Source organism: Bactrocera dorsalis, chromosome 3, assembly GCF_023373825.1.
Source record: "Bactrocera dorsalis isolate Fly_Bdor chromosome 3, ASM2337382v1, whole genome shotgun sequence".
Classification (NCBI taxonomy): Eukaryota; Metazoa; Arthropoda; class Insecta; order Diptera; family Tephritidae; genus Bactrocera; species Bactrocera dorsalis.
The window spans coordinates 60,642,187-60,662,046 of NC_064305.1; the positions used below are offsets into that span (position 1 = coordinate 60,642,187).

The window sequence follows — 19,860 nt, forward strand, 5'->3', positions numbered from 1 at the left end:
CATAAAAAAAATATAAAAAAAAAAGCAAAATTAAATTGTTCCTTAAAAAAACAACAAATACATAGTAAAATATAAAAAAATATATACATATATTTTCATTAGAAAAAACTGTATTTTTTAAATTAGTTAAAACTAAAAATAAAAAAAACACAATTTTCTTTTAGCAATATATTTTTTTAGCTTAAGAAAATTAAAAAAAAAAATCATGTTTTTAGAAGAAAAATATTTTTTTTTTAATTTGAACTAAGGTAATATTAAAGGAATAAAAAATTAATTTTTTTAGAAAAAGATGCTTTATTTTATTGAAAACTATAATATATAAGTTAATAAAATTATTACAATTAAAAAAGAACAAAACTAAACTTCAGTGGAAAAAAATATATTTACATTACATTAGTTAAAAGTATAAATTAAAAAAAGATACAAATTTTTCGTTTAGATAAATATTTTTTTTGTATTTCAAATTTGTCAAAATTAAAACAAAAATAAAAAAAAAAAATATTTATTTAAAAAAAATTTCTTTAAAACTAGTTAAATTTAAAAAAACAATAAAAAATTAATTTAATTTTCTTGGAAAAATATGCTTTATTTTATTGAAAACTATGTATGTACGTATTTTTGTATATTTTATAAATTTTTTTTTATTTAGAAAACATTTTAGGTATCGGCTTTAGAAAAAGCAAACAAAGAAAATTATGAGTGAAAGGGAACAAAAAAATTTTTATTAAATAAAAATTTGATATTAAAATTTAGTAAATAATATATGTATGCACTCAAAGACTTAAAAGTTAGTTTTTTATTTAACCATTGCATCAACAAAATAAAATCACTTAATTACAACAGCAAAAAAACTAGATTGTTAAAATAAAAAGAGATGAAAAAAATCGAAAGTATATTTTTATTAGAAAAATTTGATTTTTCTCTTCAAGAGAGTTTTTTTTTTATTTTTTTTCCAATTTATTAATTTTCTATTTTTAAATTAAAAAATAAGAAAATAAAAAAAATGCTTTAAAATATTTTTTTTTTTATTTTTCTTTAAACAAAAATTTCTTATTAAAAAAGAAAAATTAAAAAAAAAGATATTTTTCTAATGAAAATATAGTTTTGTATTTTTTCAGTCTTTTAGTTTTAATAAAATATACTCGTAATTGTTAAAATTAAAAGAGATGAAAAAAAGTGGAAAGTATATTTACATTGAAAAAATTGGGTTTTTTCTCTTTAAGAAATATTTTTTTTCCAATTAATTATTATTTTTTAATTAAAAAGCAAGAAAATACAAAAAAAGTTCTCTAAAAAATTTGTTTTTATTTTTTTTTTTCAAATAATTTCTAATAAGAAAAGAAAACTAAAAATAAAAAAAAATTCTAACGATAATACAGTTTTGTATTTTTTCAGTCTCTTAACTTTAACAATCTTATTTTATTATTATTTTTCATTAAAAAATTACTTTTTCCACTGAAAATTAAAATATTTTTATTTTTTTTAGAAAGGCGTAGTGTAGAAAAAGCCTTAATAAAACAAACGTGAGCAAAAAAAATTATTTATTTAATTTTTGAAATTTAAATTTAGTGAGTTTGATATTAACTAAAAAAGTTTTATAATTCGTTTTTATAGTAGAACTATATTAACAAAAAAAAAACTTTATAATAAAAAAATAAAAAATCGATGATAAAATATAAAAAAGTAATAATTATTAAAAAAAACTTTATTAGAAGATAACATTTTTTTATTATTTATTTATTATATAATTATTTTATTACAAATTATTATTTTTGTTTGCATATAGACATTATTTTAAGTATTAAAAGCAAAAAAGAATTTTAAAAATTATTTTACATTTTTATTTTTTATTTAGCATTGACAACAATTTTTAAACATAAAAACATTAGAAACCCTTTAAATTTATTATAAATATACATACATATATATTTTCTTCATCAAAAATTGCAAATTGTTTATTTACTATATTAAAGTTATGCGCTTTTCCAAACTTGCATAAAATTTAGGCACACCCGAACATCATTTGTGACTTAAGCAGTTAAATATTTAAAATATTTCGTTTAAGTTTATTTACAAAAACAAACTTTATTTACAAATTCTCTACGTATACATACACTTTATCAGTAATTAATATTTTTACATACATATACATACGAGCTTAAACTTAATTATGTAAATATATATATTTGTTCTTAGCGTTTACATACATTTTGAAAATATTATTGTATTATTTTATTATTAATAGTATTTTTATATTTATTTTTAATAATGTTTTTAAGGAGAGAATGACTACTGACGCTTTTACTTTCTAACGCGTTAAAAACTCGCACACTTTCAGTTACTTTGCTGTTAGTTTTTAAGGTATAAGTGAATATGTGCTTACTGTGGGTATTCACGATGAATAATTTAATAAACAAAAAATAAAATAGCACAGTTATTTTATGCATTTCTTTTTGTTTCCAGTTTCTAGCTATACTTTCAACTAATTTTTTTTTTAATTTTATTTAAGTTCTTTATTTTTTCATTGTATTGCGCTCAACATGAATACCCTTATAATAATTTTAAATAAATAACTTTCTTTTTATGTTTATAAAATTGTACTTATTTGCATACTATTCATTGTTTATTTCATAAATAACTCGCTGCTTCCAGGTTTACGCATTTCGCTTGAGGTATTGCTTGTGCTACTTGAATACCCCCAACGCACCGACTACATCGATAGCAATGTACACAAGCGCATGTACACATATCGATGAACACAACCGTTAACGGTTGTAGATCGCCATAATTATTTGTATTGTTTTGCTCTTGACTAAATTATTTGTGGTTGCAGTGGACTATTTGCTAGGCTGCGCATGCGCGACTCTACAATAAACGCCTTAAAGTCGCAGTGACAGAGTAACGCTTGGCATTTGCTTTACTATTTAACCCAATCAACTGCTGTGCTGCACATAAATATCTACATTCATACATTAAGCTTTGAAATAACACCGCCAACAACATCCAACGCGCCATGGCGCACCTCAATTGTTGGGATCCTTATTGTAGTCCACATACACGCGCACCACTTCGCCCGAGTACTTGCGCTGCGATGGCATGAAGTAGAAGTCGGGCGTGTCGGCGCCGCCGCTCGAACTCATGCGCGGATCTTCGCGTGTACGCGAACCGTCGCGGTAGTGGCGACCGTTGCGCTCGTCGCGCGCTGCATGCGCCGCCGTTGTTGTGGGTCGATGGCCGCGGCGCTCTTGCGTGTAGTAGCCGGATGGCTGCATATTGGCGTGCTGCTGTTGTTGTGCCTGTTGGCGCGGCAGCGAGTAAGCGCGCTCGGCGTATGAGCTGCGCGAGTAGCCACGTTCATTGCTGCGTTCGCGTTCGTAACGATCGTAATGACCGTTCTCATTGACTGCGGACGCGGCGGTGGCGGCGGCGATATTGCCGGTGCTGCGTTGCGCGCGTCCATTGCTGCGGTAGTCGTGCGTGCCGTTCTCGTAGTGATTGCGACTGCGCGAGCGATGATCACCGTTAGCGCCGTGTCCGTTGGCGCCTTCGTAGTAGAGTTGTGATTTGCTGGTGGGTGAGTGGGACATGGGCAGCGCGGTTTGTGGTTGATTGTTGGAGTTGGAGTTGGAGGCGCGGTTGCGCGACTTCTCTTTGCCTGAGGCGCCAACTGTGGTGGATGTGGTGAGATTTTTCTCTTCCGTCTCGCCGTAAGGGTCGAAGGCGTAGTTGGTGTTCGAGGCGAATTCCTTCCAGGGCGAGTTTTGTATGAGTTTATCCTGGAAAAGTTTGTTGGAAAAAAGTGTGCATTATTATTTATTGCTATTTTTGTTTGTGTGTGTAGCGCATAAACCAGCCAGCATAATGCGTTTGTTCGTTTAGTTTTCAAATATTTATAATATTTATTTCATTTAGACACTGGACATGTAGAGACGGACACTGACAAACGAGTCACAACGGCTTCAGTTAGAAACGGTTTATATTACATTGCCACAATACGGCAACTATGCGCGAATACAGTTATATTCTTTGCTTTTAAGCGTTTAAATGTATGCGCATACAGACATACAGACACACATACATATATACAAGAATTCGCTATTTACATGAGTGTTTATTTACTAAAAATCTTTAACCCAAGTAACCAGTCATACATTTTGATTGATGCTATTTTGTTACACACATACATACGATAATATAGTATACAAAGAAAAAAGTCCAAAAACAGCGCTGAGTGCTCTGTTAACTGCCAAGCTTGAGTATCTGTTCTGCTTTAGTAGGCATCGCAATGTTCTCAGAGTGTTATGTCTACCTAGAAAATTCATTATAAGAACAGAGACGGCGAGGACGATTTAGCCTACAAATGACCTTCAAAAAATGTTTAATAACATGAAAAAACGTTTACTTCTCATATATACTATAGTTGTCCGATAACTGCCATTCAGACAAGTAAGGAGCTTCCTTGGGAGAAAAGGACATTTGCAAATTTTTAAATCGATATCTCAAGGTGGGACTAGTTGGCATATATACAGACAGAAGGACTTGCCTAAATCGACTCAGCTCGTCAAGCTGATCATTTATATATTTACTTTATAGGTTATCCGATCTTTTCTTTGGGTGTTACAAACATAGAGACAAACTTATTATACCCTACTCAAATTACAAATATAATGATGGCTTCTAACTTAACATAGTCTACTTTGGATTCTACACGCTTTAAGACGTGTTGCTTCTTCCTTCTCCAACAGGTCTGATTATATGTTTCCTGGTAACAATGTAGACCCCAATGGTGGTGATAACCTCCTAACACAACTCAAATTTCTGCCGACTTGACTATTTCCAGTTCCAAAACAAGAAAAGTTCGTCAAGCCGTGGTCAAATTTGGTGGTTTCGATAGATGGAATAAAGCAGTTCATTAAGTTCGACTCATTTAGCAGGTGCGATAACAGAGTTGTAAGTTGATATTTTGTCATAGTGAAAGAGCACTATTTCTGCAATTAAGCGTCGAATCAGCCAATAATCTGACACAATAAAATACTGTGAATTTTTAGTCCTTGTTCAATCCATTCAGCGATAGACCAGTCTTCACCTCTTTCGAGCAGGTATCCTCTGTTTCCATTGATACTTGTTATTGTACCAAATCATTCATATTTTGTCGACGGCCACAAACGACGCAGAAAGCTTCAAACACTGTTACGTATACTAAGTGAGGTCATGGTTGTGTGGAGTAAGCAAAGAAGGGACCCAACAGTCCGACCGTATTCGTATGCCCAACATTTCGTGCAAGAATAAAAAAGTATTAGTAGTTGACAATGGGCAATATCATTAAGGATACGAAAAAGTAGTTTGTCTTATGAATAATGTATCGACTATTAGGTGTTATTTACTTGGATATGACTAAAGTAAGAAATCGACAACTAATTTGTTAATGAAATATTTAATACTACAAGAGGCTTACTAGAACCTCTGAATCATTTACTGTACATAAAGATGAATTATGCAAACCCCCGAAACTCAAAGGGGTTGAGTTGAAATTTAAGGAGCATACCAAAGTCGTGTGTGTAATTTTAGATCGAAAACTGATTTGGAAACTCCATGTGGAGGTGAGAGTGAAAACGGCCAGACGAATCAACTACGGCTAATGGAGAGCACGCGAGAATCGACTGCTCAAAAATAACTCGGAACTGGATATCAGTCGACCCTTTAAGCTTCTGGAATACAGTAGAATCATCCAAGCGGAAGTTTTTCCGGTCAGGAAAGCGGTTGAGATAGCTGACAACGCGGCATCAGCATAAAGTTGATCAAGTCAGACGGCAATTAAGGCAATAATCCCAAACCGTATTGCGTTAGAAAATATCCTAAGAAGCAGAAATACAGAAAATGTAGTGGCTGCCAAAAAGCGGCTGCATGTTTACTGGGTTTGAGACCACAAAGGATTTTTGGGAACAGCTGATGAGATTGCTAAGAGTGACATGCGCCAGGCTACCGAACTAGTACATGAAATACGTAAGTATTAAAAACGATAAATAATCAAATATTCGAAAGGGCTGACGGGCGGATCAGGGTGAGATAGCATGCCTTTAGGATTTTACATGCGAGATTGTCAAGTTCATGAACAAAAGTTCCGAAAAAGAACATAAATGTTTTTTCCGACACTGTCTCGAAGGGTCTGCAGGACAGGTCACAACTTGCTGTCACCACTAGCGATTCTGACGAGCATAAGTAATAACGACATATGCAGCAGTGCGGGAAAGTAGGCATGAGAGAGACGCTGGAACACCTCCTATGCTTCTGTCTAAAACAACTTCTAGATATCTAGGTTATTGGTTCAAGTGACAAGACGAAATAATAAAATTTGATATTAAGTCCCTTTTAAAGTTCGTAAAAAGCGTTAACGTCCCGTATGACGAATACTTTGGCTGAATTCAAACTGAACCTCTATTTGCATTATTAAGGACCAATTGATATTTGTATGGCATGACAGTAGACAAGGAGAATCTAATCTAACCAGTAGTTGGTTGAATTCTTACAACCGTTTCATCAGCATATGGACTGAATGAACACATGTGCTTACTTTGACAGTTAGTTTGATAGCTATCCCTCTAGGGAATTCTTATAGTTCTAAAGAACCTTATTTATATGAATTAAATTACTTACAAAAACAACATAAACTATACAGTAGTCAACAATTACACACAAATACTTAACTGGGTAGATAAATACAGTTACATAGAGCTTATATACAGTTGTACATATGTATATAAAGAAGAATAAATTCAAATTACTTGAAATGCGTAAAACAAAATAGCAAAACACAAAATGCTGACTGGCTTATTGACACTAGGCACACACACATACATACATACATACAAATGCTTAAGGCTGCTAGATGAGAAATTATATGAAAGGAATGAGATTTTAGTGAAAGTTAAATTAAACATGGTAGGAAAGAAGAAGAATATTAATCGAAAGTTGTTTTTTAACAGAAAAAATTTCCAATACAAACAAGTAAGAATTTTGAAAACATGCTAGAATATTTCAAAAATTAAAAATAATTTTTTTTACAAACATGAAGAAATTCTGTTTAAAAAACAGAGAGGTTATCTATGAGCAGAAGAAATTTTGTATAAAAAAAGGTTATCTATGAGCAATTAGACAGTTAGGGAAAGTTAGTGGCGTGCGGTTAGAGAAAATGTGGATTTGCTTTTTGAAATACTCTAATTACCAATGCAACGTGTGAGCTTAAGACGGTGGGAATGCATTCACTATAATTGCGCTAGAATTGTAGTCAAATCCTCAAGTGCACCATTAGGCATTCTCTCAATAATACAAGCTGGCTAAAGCACACTATTTTCTCAGGTATTTCGTTTGATTTCAATTTTACAGCCAAATATAATTTTTTAAATGCAAATATGTATATTCATAATATTTCTATACTATATATATGTACATAAATGCATGTAGTTTTACAAATAATTTTGGTTTTTTATTTTTTAAATTTTGATTTGGTGATTTTTAGCGCAACGCGGCATGAGTTCAAAGTTCGCTAGAGGGTTGGTAGTAGCGCTGGTGCAGCCGTTGCTGGTATATCCGCCATTCGTCGGGTATTACGTAAACAAGCTTTAAATATGTTCATACAATGAAGTCGATATTAATAACGGGTGGGGTAATATGGTTTAAATTTTAAATATTTTTTTTTTTGGGTTTTGTTTATTATGCACAAATACACTTGTATGCATGTGATGTTTATATATGTATGTAGTGCGTTTGGTATTTTGTATTAGGTAAATTTGTTTTCTATACATGGAAATATGTCAGTATGCTGTATGTGCGTTTACACAAAACGAGAGTTTTAACACACTTCATTGCTTTAAATTAAAATAATTGACAAAAACTCGAGATACACACTAATTTGCTTAATTATGAACAAATTAGGGCGCGAACTCACCTTTTGCGCTTTGTTTTTGCGCGATGTCTTGCAGATGGTGCAAATCGCTTGTACCAAGGCAATAAACACCAAAGCGGCGATTAGACCGAGCACTATGTATAAGCGCACTTCGGAGAGCTCAAAGAATGAGAGCAGCGTGTCCTCGCTTTTGTCGGCGACTTTGTCTAAAAGAAAGTAATAAAATATATTATAAAGATATACAAAAAAAAATTATTGAAAATTGCATTATAAAGACATAAATGGATAATTAATTGAATAATTTAAAATCATTAATATTAATTAATTCATTCATTGCTTTTATGGGCGATTTTGTTTAAAAAATGGAGGAAAACATTATTAGACATAAAAAATTATTATAATAAATTATATAATTAAAATTAATTAATAATTATAAAAATGTATATTAATTAAATGCCTTTGTTGACAAAAGTAATGAAAAAAAATGCTTTTTAAAGGCATAACATGTTAATTAGTTGAGTAATTTATAATAATTTATTAATTAATTGCTTTCAAAGCTATTTTTTCATAAGGAAAGTGAAAAAATAGATTCAGATTACATAAAAATTAGTTAGTTAAAGTTATTAATTAAATTTTTTTAATTTTAATTAAATGATTAATAAAACTGGATTTTTTTAAATTTAAATTTATAAATTTTTTTATGTATTTATTTGGAATTTGCAATATAAAGACATAAAAAGTGAATTAATTGAAAAATTTTTAAATAATTAATTTATTAATTTGATTAATTAATCGCTTTTATCGGCGAATTTGTCTAAAAAAATGGAGGAAAACATTATTTAAAGAGATAAAAAATGAATAAATTAAATAAATAATTAATAATTAAATAATTAATTTTATTAATTACTCTCTTTTGTTGACAAAAAAAATGGAGAAAAATGTATCACAAAGGCACACAAAATAAATGAATAAAAAAAATTAAAATAATTAATTAAAATAAATAATTTGATTAATTAATTGTTTTCATTGGTGTTTTTTTTTTCAAAAGGAAAGTAAAAAATATGTTATAGGCAAATACATAGAAAATTAGTTGTTTAAGTTTATGTTTTTTTTTAATTTTAATTAAATACATTAAATTAATTAATAAGTTGATTTTTTGTAATTTATTTTAATTAAATTCTAATTATAAAATTAAAATAAATAATTATTTTAATATTATAAAATTCAAATAATTAATTTAATATTATAAAATTAAAATAATTAATTTAATAATTGGTAATTATTTTATGTAATTAGTTAATTAAAGTAATTATTTATATTTGTAATTTTGATTAAAAGGTTAATAAAATTTTAAATTATTTAATTTTGTTTTTATGTATTTATATGAAATTTGCATTATAAAGAATAATTTCAAAATTTTAAATAATTAATTTAATAATGTTATAATTAATCGCTTTTATCGGCTATTTTTTAAACAGCAAAGTGAAAAATATATTACAGCAAATACATAAAATATTAGTAAATTATCTTTATAATATTTTTAAAATTATCGAATTCCTGTAATTTATTTTATTTAAATTCTAATAATTTAATTTTATAAAATTTCCTTTTAATTTTCTTTTTCCGTGTTTATTAAATCCGTTATGCTCTCCCACATTCAAATTTCGTAAAACCCAAATTATTAAAATGTCACGTATACGCCCTGTCGACCACTTACATTCTAACGCCTTGAAGTCCAAAAATTGTGGATCTACGGTAAGTGAGCCCACTTTACCGGTTGCAATTTTGTCCTGCAACGCCGCTTTTACGATGTCACCGCTTTTAGCGGCTTCGCTGTTATCCGCGCCAACGGTATTTGTCGCCAACGCATGTCCTTTCTCATAATCGGCTCTATCGAACATCGCTTGCAATTTGGCCACCATTGTTGTGCCTTGTCTGTGTGAGTGAAATTGAAGAATATTAATATTTAATTTAATAAACTTTTGAAACTTTGAAATTTGACAACTTTTGACCTAAGATCTACATAGATTCATTTCAGAATTCATAACAAGGGTGAAACCCTTAACAAACACAAACAAATTTTGATTAACTAACGTTTTTCAATCTGAAGGCATAACAAGGTTTAGAAAATACAAAAACGTAAGGAATATAACGGTAGTTAACCGGATACTGCTGCAATATTATTTTCCAGATGCATCAGCTTGACAGCAATGATCTTCTTCGAGAGCGTTCTTTTGCTTTTGATAGGCGAAGATAGGCATATACTTGGATAAAATTCAAAATATGGTATTAAAGCTCATGTCTCCGTTTCTCAATCTGTTTCAAAGATTTATTCAGTGCTACGTTTACTCAAATCACATTAACCAGACTGACTTTTCATGCGTTCAGGAGTATTCGAGCGAGTATTACGATGCGACGACGAAAATCTTATAAACGATTGATTGACAAGTTACACATTACTTACTTTTCAAAGCCGACAATTTCCGTCTTATAGTAGCCTGGTATACTGTTTAGCACACCATTGAAGGAGTCTGAAATTGTAGCGGCCAAGTTGTTGAACTCCACTGTACCAGGTTGTGGTGCCTCGAACGATTCGGCGAGCTTCATGAGTTTCACGCCGACTGCGTACACAAGTCGATCAGGAGCTGGTGTTGCTGTGTTCATGATACTCTCCAACTCTTTGAAATTTAGAAAATAATTAATAAATTATATGATAAGTGATTAAACTTTGGGAATATACCTTTGCCACAGGACTTAATGCAGACACGTGTAGACGAAATGGTCGGCGTACGTTCGTGCTTGGCCATTTTCTTGTTTACAGCATGGAATGCTCCACCGAGTACAGGGAAGAATAAATACAGGCAGTGATCATCGGTGAACGATAAGTCCTGCAATAGCGAATAAATAAATATATTTTAGATCCGAAAAAATTTACTTGACACCCGTCGCGCTTACCTGCTCATCATTGCTAACACGCTTACGATCAAATTCCAAAATAGTCACGCCGTACTCAATGCGCCCGGACGGTGTGCCGATAATGTCTTGTCGTACATCCAGTTTTGGGGCACCGTAACCATTAATCCATGTATCCATTAAGAAGGGACGTCCATTGCGATCCACCCAACCGATAATGGCATCGGTTTGCGACATTTTCTCATCATCGCTAAAGCCAATGCCGGTCCAGGTCTTTGTGTTCGAGGTTTCGATATGCCAACGCATCACATCACCGCGTCCCACTGTTTCCCATTGAGCATAATATTCGCAGGTGTGATTTTCAGGCGAACAATTGCTTGGATATTTCCAGTGACCCATGCAGTCGTTGTCCAACAAATTGGTGGAGGCTTCTGTTACGCCATCTATGGTGGCAGCTTTTTCTTTTTCTGAAATTAACGAAATCAGTGCTTAAATTGACAAAGTGAAGCAACATTCGGACTCACCGAAGAAGTTCAACTGTGTGACACCACGTTGCATTTTGTGTCCGTGGTACTTGAGCTCGTCCGGCTGATAGAAATCTCTTACGGACGCAGCTTCTGTTTCGATACCTGAAGCTGGTACGTGCACATATTGACCGGGTTCTTGACCCTTTGCCCAGATAACATGTGTCAAAGCATCGTCCAGAGTGTGATCTGTTGGCTCAGTGACTACGAGTTTCTTGCGGAAGATGATTGTGGTTACACCATTTTCTTCAAAACCCGTACCGAGTGAAAGATCAGATTTGCCGCCATAGAATTCGTCCTTGCGTGGTGTGGAACGATCACGTGTATAGTAATCGCCCACCCTGCTAGCCATGCCGCGTGCCGAGCCAATAACTATATCTGTACAATCCATGGGATTGAAATCGAATTTCGGTGTATATGGATTCAGTCTCAATTTAGGTTCTGCATAAGAAATAGAGAAATAATATGAACTTGTTTGACCTTTGTAAAATAAAGAAACAAATAAAATTATGCACTAGTTTTAAGTGCTTGGTGCTGGAATGGTGCTGGGTGTAGTGGATACAGGAAATTATTATGTAAATGAGTAGTGCGGATATATTTACCACTTTTGGTAATAGCTTGTTTGGTGTGCGGTTCCGATTCAGCTGATGGCTCGGGTTTAGGTTCTGGCTCTGATTTCGGTTCCGGTTCTGCGGACGGCTCTGGTTCAGCAGATGGCTCAGGTAATGAGAATGGTGCTGGTTTAGCTGACGGTTCAGGTTCGGCGCTTGGCTCTGGCTCTGATTTTGGTTCCGGTTCTGATTTTGGCTCTGGTTCTGCGCTAGGTTCCGGCTCTGACTTCGGTTCTGGCTCAGCGCTGGGTTCAGGCTCTGCCTTTGGCTCGGGTTCTGCTTTTGGTTCGGGCTCCGCCTTAGGCTCTGGTTCTGCGCTGGGCTCGGGTTCAGCAGAAGGTTCTGGTTCAGCAGAAGGTTCGGGTTCAGCAGAAGGCTCAGGTTCAGCCGAAGGCTCCGGTTCCGCTTTCGGTTCTGGTGCAGCTGTTGGTTCGGGTTCAGATTTTGGTACGTTTTCAGTGCTCGTTTCTAATATGTTATTAGTAAGGCAAAGGGCGTAAAATATTTTGGAAGTATTTGAAGTGCGATTAATACGAGTGACAAGTGTTTAAATAAATACAGATATTAGTGTTATATACTAGATTACAAAAGTGTGATGTGCTTCTATTTTATTATATTTATAATTAAAAATACTATATTTTTCACATACCTGGAGCTTGACGTCGTCTGCGCCCTGCTGAGGAACTTACGCGATATGACACACTTGTCGCAACCGATGTAACGCCATCCATGCTCTGTAGTTGATCATCCTCATGCTTAGCTACGCGTTTGGATTTCGTGGATGCAGCTGGCTCTGGTTCAGCGCTTGGCTCCGGTTCAGCAGTAGGTTCCGGTGCCGGTTCCGCTACAGGTTCGGGTTCAGATTTTGGTTCTGGCGTCGACGTAGGCTCAGGTTCCGCTGACGGCTCTGGTTCTGCTTTAGGTTCAGGTTCCGCTGACGGTTCTGGTTCGGCTGAAGGTTCGGGCTCCGCTTTCGGTTCAGGTTCTGCTGATGGCTCTGGTTCTGCTTTGGGTTCGGGTTCAGCGCTCGGTTCGGGTTCTGGTTCAGCACTTGGTTCGCTTGCAGTCAACGTGGTTTTCAAATCTCCAATATCACGTATGAGCGGGAAATTTTTGCACTCGGCGTTAAGTGAATTGGGACGCCAACCCAAACCTACCCAGGAGGTGCCATTTACTTTAAGTACAACCTCAATTTCCTTATGCTCTTCTAACAAACGCCAATACATTTGATAATCTGGCGATAATTGTTTCATTGAATATGCCGACATATCTAAATCAGTAGTCCTAAAGGGTGATTTCTTATTACAGCCGATGCCATGCCAACCGAAATTACAATAACACTGTTTCCGTGGCAGTGATGTTCCAGCAAGATCGATACATTTGCCTTGATTACCACAGTCTTGATTGCTGGTACACTCGTCTTTGTATTGACACTGCGGACCATAAAAGTTCTTGTCACATTTACAACGTGAAGGGAAATATTTGCCATTGCCCGAACAAGTCTCACGAAACTCTTTCCGATTCTTTATATCAACATCGGCGCAAGACCAAAAACGATAACCGTCCGACCATTCATCAGCTTGACGCAGTAGGCGCAGTGTGCAGTTCAAGCACTCAAAATCTTTGGGTATGCTCACCTGAAAGGACTGGGCCCTATATGCAGGTGGATACAATTAAATATAGAGTCAATATAAATAGCAGAGTTTGGCGGATGTTCTTGAAGTACTTACGTAACATCGTCGCGCACGAATTCGCCACCATTGACGTGCGGTGTTAGGTCCAGCACTGGGCGGTCGAGTGCGTCAAGTAATTGGAGCCGAAAGCCGCCCTAAAATTAAAAGAAAATGTAAAGTTAATTTAGTAATGCAAATTTAATGTTCGATAAAATATCTTTATACCCAAACTCAATAACTTGCACAAGTATAATAATTTCTGATTTTAAATGTAAATGGTGTGTGCCATAAACAATTTCGTACATATCTCTTTTACTATACTGGTATTAAAGGGAGTTGCTTTCATCTCAACCGTCACATTTACAAACCAAAATTTTTAAAAATATGTTTGTTCACCACTAACATAATGTCATTAAATAGAGACGCTACCTATAGTAGGATACTATTTGATAATGCCTTATGTAGGTTGCCATTTATATAGTGGGATTCGAGAACAAAACCAATTTTAATCATCAAATATCGGTTTATTGTTTTTCAAAATTTTCTTAAATATGATCTAACACTTTTGCTTGTGTTAGAACCAACTGTTGAAGCATTTTTGCCACTTTGATTGAGGTATCTTCAAAACATGCCTTTTGAACACATCAACCACCTCTTCAAATGTCGGAAAACAATCACCTCTTAGTGTATTTTTTACGAACGGGAATAGAAAAAAGTCATTCGGTGCCAAATCAGGTTTGTGTAATGGATGACAAAGGGCGTTAAATCGCACGACTGAGGCGGCCAATTGCCTGGGTCATTTCATGAGATAACACGTTCACCAAACTTGATTTTCAATATACCGATTATGACTTTCACTGTGTGGCTTGTGGCGCCGTCCTATTGGAACAACATATTGTTCAAGTCCATATCATCCATTTCGGGCAAAGAATATTCGGTTATCATTGAGAGGTTGCTATTTCCATTCTCAGTAACGTGCCGGTTTTGATCATCACGGAAGATGTAATGCTCAACGACGTTGACGGCCCATAAACCACACCAAACATTTTTTTCGGGAGCCAATGGTGACTGATGTGTGGGTTGCTGCATGACCAATAACGCATATTTTGCTTATTGACGAAGTCATTCAGCCAGAACTGAGCTTTGTCCGTAAATTTAATTTTTCGATGAAAATCCTGATCATTTTGATGATTCTGGTAGTCAAGCGCCTCAGTTCTTGTGTCAATTTGATCTTGTAGGGATGTAGGCCAAAAGCTTTTCACAAAATGAGTCACAACGATGCCCGCACACAGAGATGTCCAACGACAAGTGAGAGACTGATTTGGGTCTTCCTCAATTCGGTAGTAAATTTTAATAATTTCAACACGTTGTTGGATCGTATAACTTTCCATGATGAAATGGCAAACCTTACTGAAGAGAAATCTAAAAGAGCGGGGTAAAATATGACGTCGTTTGCTGTCCCTATCGGTCTACTTTTGTAGACTACTTAGCGTGACGAGCTGAGTTGATTTAGCTATGTCTGTATACACGTAAATTAGTACTAGCTCCGGTTTTGAGCTATTATTCTGAAATTTTGCACATGCTATTTTTTCCCAAAGATACTACTTGATTTATTGGAGTCGCTGATATCGACCAAAATCAAGTTCTTGCAAGGAAGTTTATTATTTGAAACGATATCCTCACGAAATTTCATATAGATTATTCTTCAAACCAACGGCATAATCTCTAAACAAATTCTTCATATCGGACCAGTAAAGCTTATAGCTGCCTTACAAATCGGCCGATCAAAGTCAAGTTCTTGTATGGAAACTTGTTATTTGAGAAGGGTATTATATACATAATGTAAATAATTGCGAGGAAATTTTCATGTCAAAATTTTATAGGGTTGCCACCTGTTTGGAATTTTTGTCCTACTACAACAATTACAATTACAACTACCGTATTTACGCTAAAAATATTCAACAACATTTAAATTTTTTCATTATTATTATATTTCTTTAATGAATGTCGTCCACATGCTATACAGTTCCGCTCCAACTTAGCTCTGCCTTACTTGTATGTATTTCGTTTACTCATTCTTCATTATTTTTAAATTGCTGCGCTGCAAAAGTGCAGCCATCTCCCAGATAAAAGTTTTTCAGCGGCACCTTCATCATGGCTGGGTAAATAGGGTCCTAACGTGCCAAGAACATATTAAGCACAAACCCACCTCAGGCATATGAGCGTGTCGTGGCGATATAATTTTTGTGTAATAATTATTATTTTGTTTTCTGAATTTTATTTTTAGTTTTTGCTTAATTCTTTTTTGTTTTTGTTTTGCAAGTGCTTATCGCGAGCAAAAGTCACAAACGCAAAGTGTTTAAGCGTCTGTCAGGCTCCACTGAAGTTCTAAGTAGCGCTCAGTCGAGCAACTACTTATGGTACTTACTGGCATACTGGCATACAGGTGTATATATGTATATATGTACATATGTGTATATATTCAGTTGCTTCCAAACGGTTCGACACTTTTATGGCTACAGTCTGAATCGGAAGATGTTTGTATGGTATGTGTGTTCGTGTACGTGTGTTGTTACAAAAAGTCAGTCAACGTAAACACGTCTGCCGCCACTGAATTTTTCTTGAAATGCAGTTATTATTCTTTCGAACAATATATGAGAATTTTAACACACTTCGCCGTATAATTGCATTATTATATATATATATATATAATAATTATATGTGTGTGAGTTTTTGCGATAAGTAGCTGCTGGAGCCTATACAATCACCCGCACACACGCGGAGTCTACAGTTTTTAATTATTGGGCAAGCAAAAATTATCTGAGAGCAATACATATGTATAGTATAAGTATATGTAAATATATGTATATATTGTAAATATGTTTGTATGCCGATATATAACCATATTAAGTTCATCTACGACTCTATTCATTGTGTGTAACGCTTATTAAATAATAATATCTTTTATGTATGTATGTACATGGTATGTACGCATGGCATAAAGTGGCAGTAAACAGTAAATTTTAATGAATGAGAACTAAAACAGCGTCACCTGAAGGTGAAAAATTGCCGCAACACTAGGTTGATTGTTACTTAATTAGAAGATTAATGAAAAATAATGGTAAAACAAAAAGCAAAGTGATAAAGCAAAAAAAAAAATAAATAAAAGCATTAAAGCAAAGCATTCATAATATTGTAAGTCATCAAATATTTCTTCATCTGTAGTTTCTTAAAACGCCATGAAAAGCTAACAATTTCGAAATTTTAACTTTAAGATATGACTTCCCATATGAATAAACCCAATACTAGCTATGATCAAATTTAACCCGGACAGACTATTGACTGACTGACTATTACCTATTTACATAAATACATAGCAAATTTTTATTATCACCCTCAAAATATAGCCAAATGAGCCAATCCAAGAAAGCTTGCCACACACTTATTATAACCTTCGGTTGAGATCACCTACAGTGCCTTCAGTGATGTTTTATCGGAGTGCCATTCACTAGATTATTAAACTTTAAACATCATATTCTTAAACCCACTTCTCGTCAATAGCAATGTAGCGCTTGAGAAGTGTAGGGCCCTAACTACGTTGCCAGGCGTCTCTTTTGCGACCTCTACTAGACGTTGTTTGTGTAAAAGATTCTGATGTTTTGGTACGCGGGTAGCTTTAACCCTTTCGTAACCGAAACATTTACCAATATGGTCGAGTCGATCCATATGATATCCTCTGCTATCTATCTGATGTCAACACGACGATTTTCAAGCACTTTTATTTTTTGAATAGAAATGTTACAATCTTCTATATACATAAGTGTACAGCTACTGGCGTGCACCGATGGCATCGATATCATTGGCCATAAGAACCGCGCCGTTAGTACGGCTCTCTCCAGGTTGGTGAAAGAAGCGAAGCAAATGGGTCTGGCAGTAAACGAGGGCAAGACGAAATAACTCCTGTCGTCAAACAAACCGTCGTGGCATTCGTGACTTGACTCCCACGTCACTCTTTACAGTCATAACTTCGAAGTCGTAGATAATTTCGTCTATCTTGGAACTAGAATTAACACCAACAACAATGTCAGCCTTGAAATACAACGTAGAATAACTCTTGCCAGCAGGTGCTACTTTGGATTGAGTAGGCAATTGAGAAGTAAATTCCTCTATCAACGAACAAAGACCAAATTCTATAAGTCACTCATGATCCCCGTCCTGATATATATTGTAGAGGCATGTACGATGACAAAATCTGAAGAATCGGCGTTACGAGTTTTAGAAAGAAAAATTCTGCGGAAGATTTTTGGTGGTTTGCGCATTGGTAAAGACGAATACCTCAGTCGATGGAACGATGAGCTGTACGAGATATACGACGACATTGACAGAGTTCAGCGAATGTCGTCCGAATGGATGAAAGCACTCCTGTTATGAGGGTATTCGACGTAGTATTCGCCGATGGAAGCAGAGGAACAGGAATACCACCACTCCATTGAAAAGATCAGGTGGAAAAAGACCTGGCTATGCTTATAATCTCAAATAGAAGTCAAACAGCGAAAAGGAAGAACAACTGGCGCGCATGTTGTGTCTACGCCAATAAAGAAGAAGAAAGTAGACTCCCCAAAATACTAGATTTTTATTGATCATTTATATACATATAGTATACAGTTGAACTTCACTAACTCGAATTACCATAATCAAAAAAAAAAACTTTGAATTATGGTAGGAAATTTGTATGAAATTTGACTACTATTGTCCATTCTAAAGTTCGAGTTATAGAAGTTCTACTGTATATGTTCATTAAAGCTCCTTTGATTTCCGAGTATTACAAACTTCATGTCAAACTTAATATACCAGGTTTAGTGTTAGAGCGAGCGACTTAACAAGTTAAGTGAGAAAGCTGAACTTATTTAACAAATCGCTTCATTTTACCAGACGGATTTTTTTTTGACAGCATATTTTTATAGAAATAGTTGTCGTTTTCATTTAATCTAATGAAACGAATAATCCATTTTTCCTGCAATATAGGCCATCTTTTATGTCGCTATTAATTGCAAAGTCAGTTAGATCTGATTTGTAATGACCTACCGCCTTTCCGTACTGAAATCAAAGTATTCCGCTAATATCTTGGTATAGGGTTATTTTAAAGGAAAGATACGCCAGCAAAATTGTCACCAGTTAGGATCCCGAGACAAACATTTTTGCAACGGCTCGAGTAACGGAGGGGTACTTGATTGATTTGTTCTCGAAAATCGCCGAATTATAGTATTGTCCAATTTATTGCTCAAAAACTGTTCCATAGTTACGTTCCGTTTCATTACAAAATATATCGCTTTCACCATCACAACACCAAGCTATTAGTTATCTCATATCATTAATTCTTATATCAAATTTCCATTATATTATGGAAATTATTTATCATTTAAATACGATCTGTTGTTTTATTTGTATTATTTAGTTGAAATCAAGTATTTTCATACAATAAATGCGTGATATAAAAGCACTTAAAATGTCTGAATATGAAAATTTGATAAAGCTTTCTTTATTAGCAAAATTCTTCCAACTCTAATCGAACTAACGGTTGACATATATTGTACCCCTGAATGAGCCCCTATTGGGTGCAACACTCTTATAAGCTGTCAGATAAGCATTTTTCTTTAATTGTTGCGAAAATGAAGTGACATCTTGAAGAGAGCAAATTTGATTTTGTCAATTAAGCGATTACAGTGCAGTGCAATATACATATACTATATATGTATGTACATATGTTTTATATATATATTATACATACTATATATTGATAAAAAATCTCAAATTCAAATATTTCCTCCGCACTAGGGCGCCGGATATTACAAATAAACCCTGACATTAAATTGATTTTATTAGTTTGATATGAATTATATAAAAATATGAACCATACACGATTTATATCTGATATTTTTTCAACAAATATGTATGAGTCAAACCAGAGCAGAGTTAACGAGTTAAATTGATTACAAAATAGTAGCCACAAACACCACTAATGTCGTCTAATCGTCCGCTTTATTGTTTATATCAGTTTATACGAGATTTTTTTATACCGGTTGTCTGTTCGATTCGCTGCTCTAGTGAGAGAAATATTGAGGACTTTTGACTGAAATTTTTAGACTAATTTTATAGCATCGCATAATCATACTTTTTATAACTACTACCGCCTCCTTAGCGCAATATGAAAGGTGTCACAAAATCGCATACAAAAA

At 34.2% G+C, this 19,860-nt stretch overlaps 1 protein-coding gene across 8 annotated transcripts in view; it reads right to left on the reverse strand.

Annotated features, from left to right (window-relative positions):
• Positions 1-1,722: 1,722 nt before the first annotated feature.
• The window catches only part of LOC105222440 (uncharacterized), a 165,373-nt gene continuing 147,235 nt past the window's right edge, over positions 1,723-19,860 (reverse strand). For 4 of the 8 annotated variants that reach the window (XM_049450695.1, XM_049450693.1, XM_049450692.1 and 1 more), the window contains exons 4-13: positions 13,682-13,779; positions 12,601-13,604; positions 11,943-12,419; positions 11,341-11,781; positions 10,859-11,283; positions 10,644-10,791; positions 10,368-10,581; positions 9,621-9,838; positions 7,946-8,109; positions 1,723-3,776 (exon numbers count right to left, since the gene is read on the reverse strand). In XM_049450695.1, coding sequence (XP_049306652.1) covers positions 3,024-3,776; positions 7,946-8,109; positions 9,621-9,838; positions 10,368-10,581; positions 10,644-10,791; positions 10,859-11,283; positions 11,341-11,781; positions 11,943-12,419; positions 12,601-13,604; positions 13,682-13,779 — 3,942 coding nt within the window. In that variant the 3' untranslated portion in view covers positions 1,723-3,023. Of the gene's footprint in view, positions 3,777-7,434; positions 7,618-7,945; positions 8,110-9,620; positions 9,839-10,367; positions 10,582-10,643; positions 10,792-10,858; positions 11,284-11,340; positions 11,782-11,942; positions 12,420-12,600; positions 13,605-13,681; positions 13,780-19,860 lie in introns of those variants that run through there. The other 4 variants (XM_049450696.1, XM_049450698.1, XM_049450697.1 and 1 more) reach the window with 4 other exon arrangements.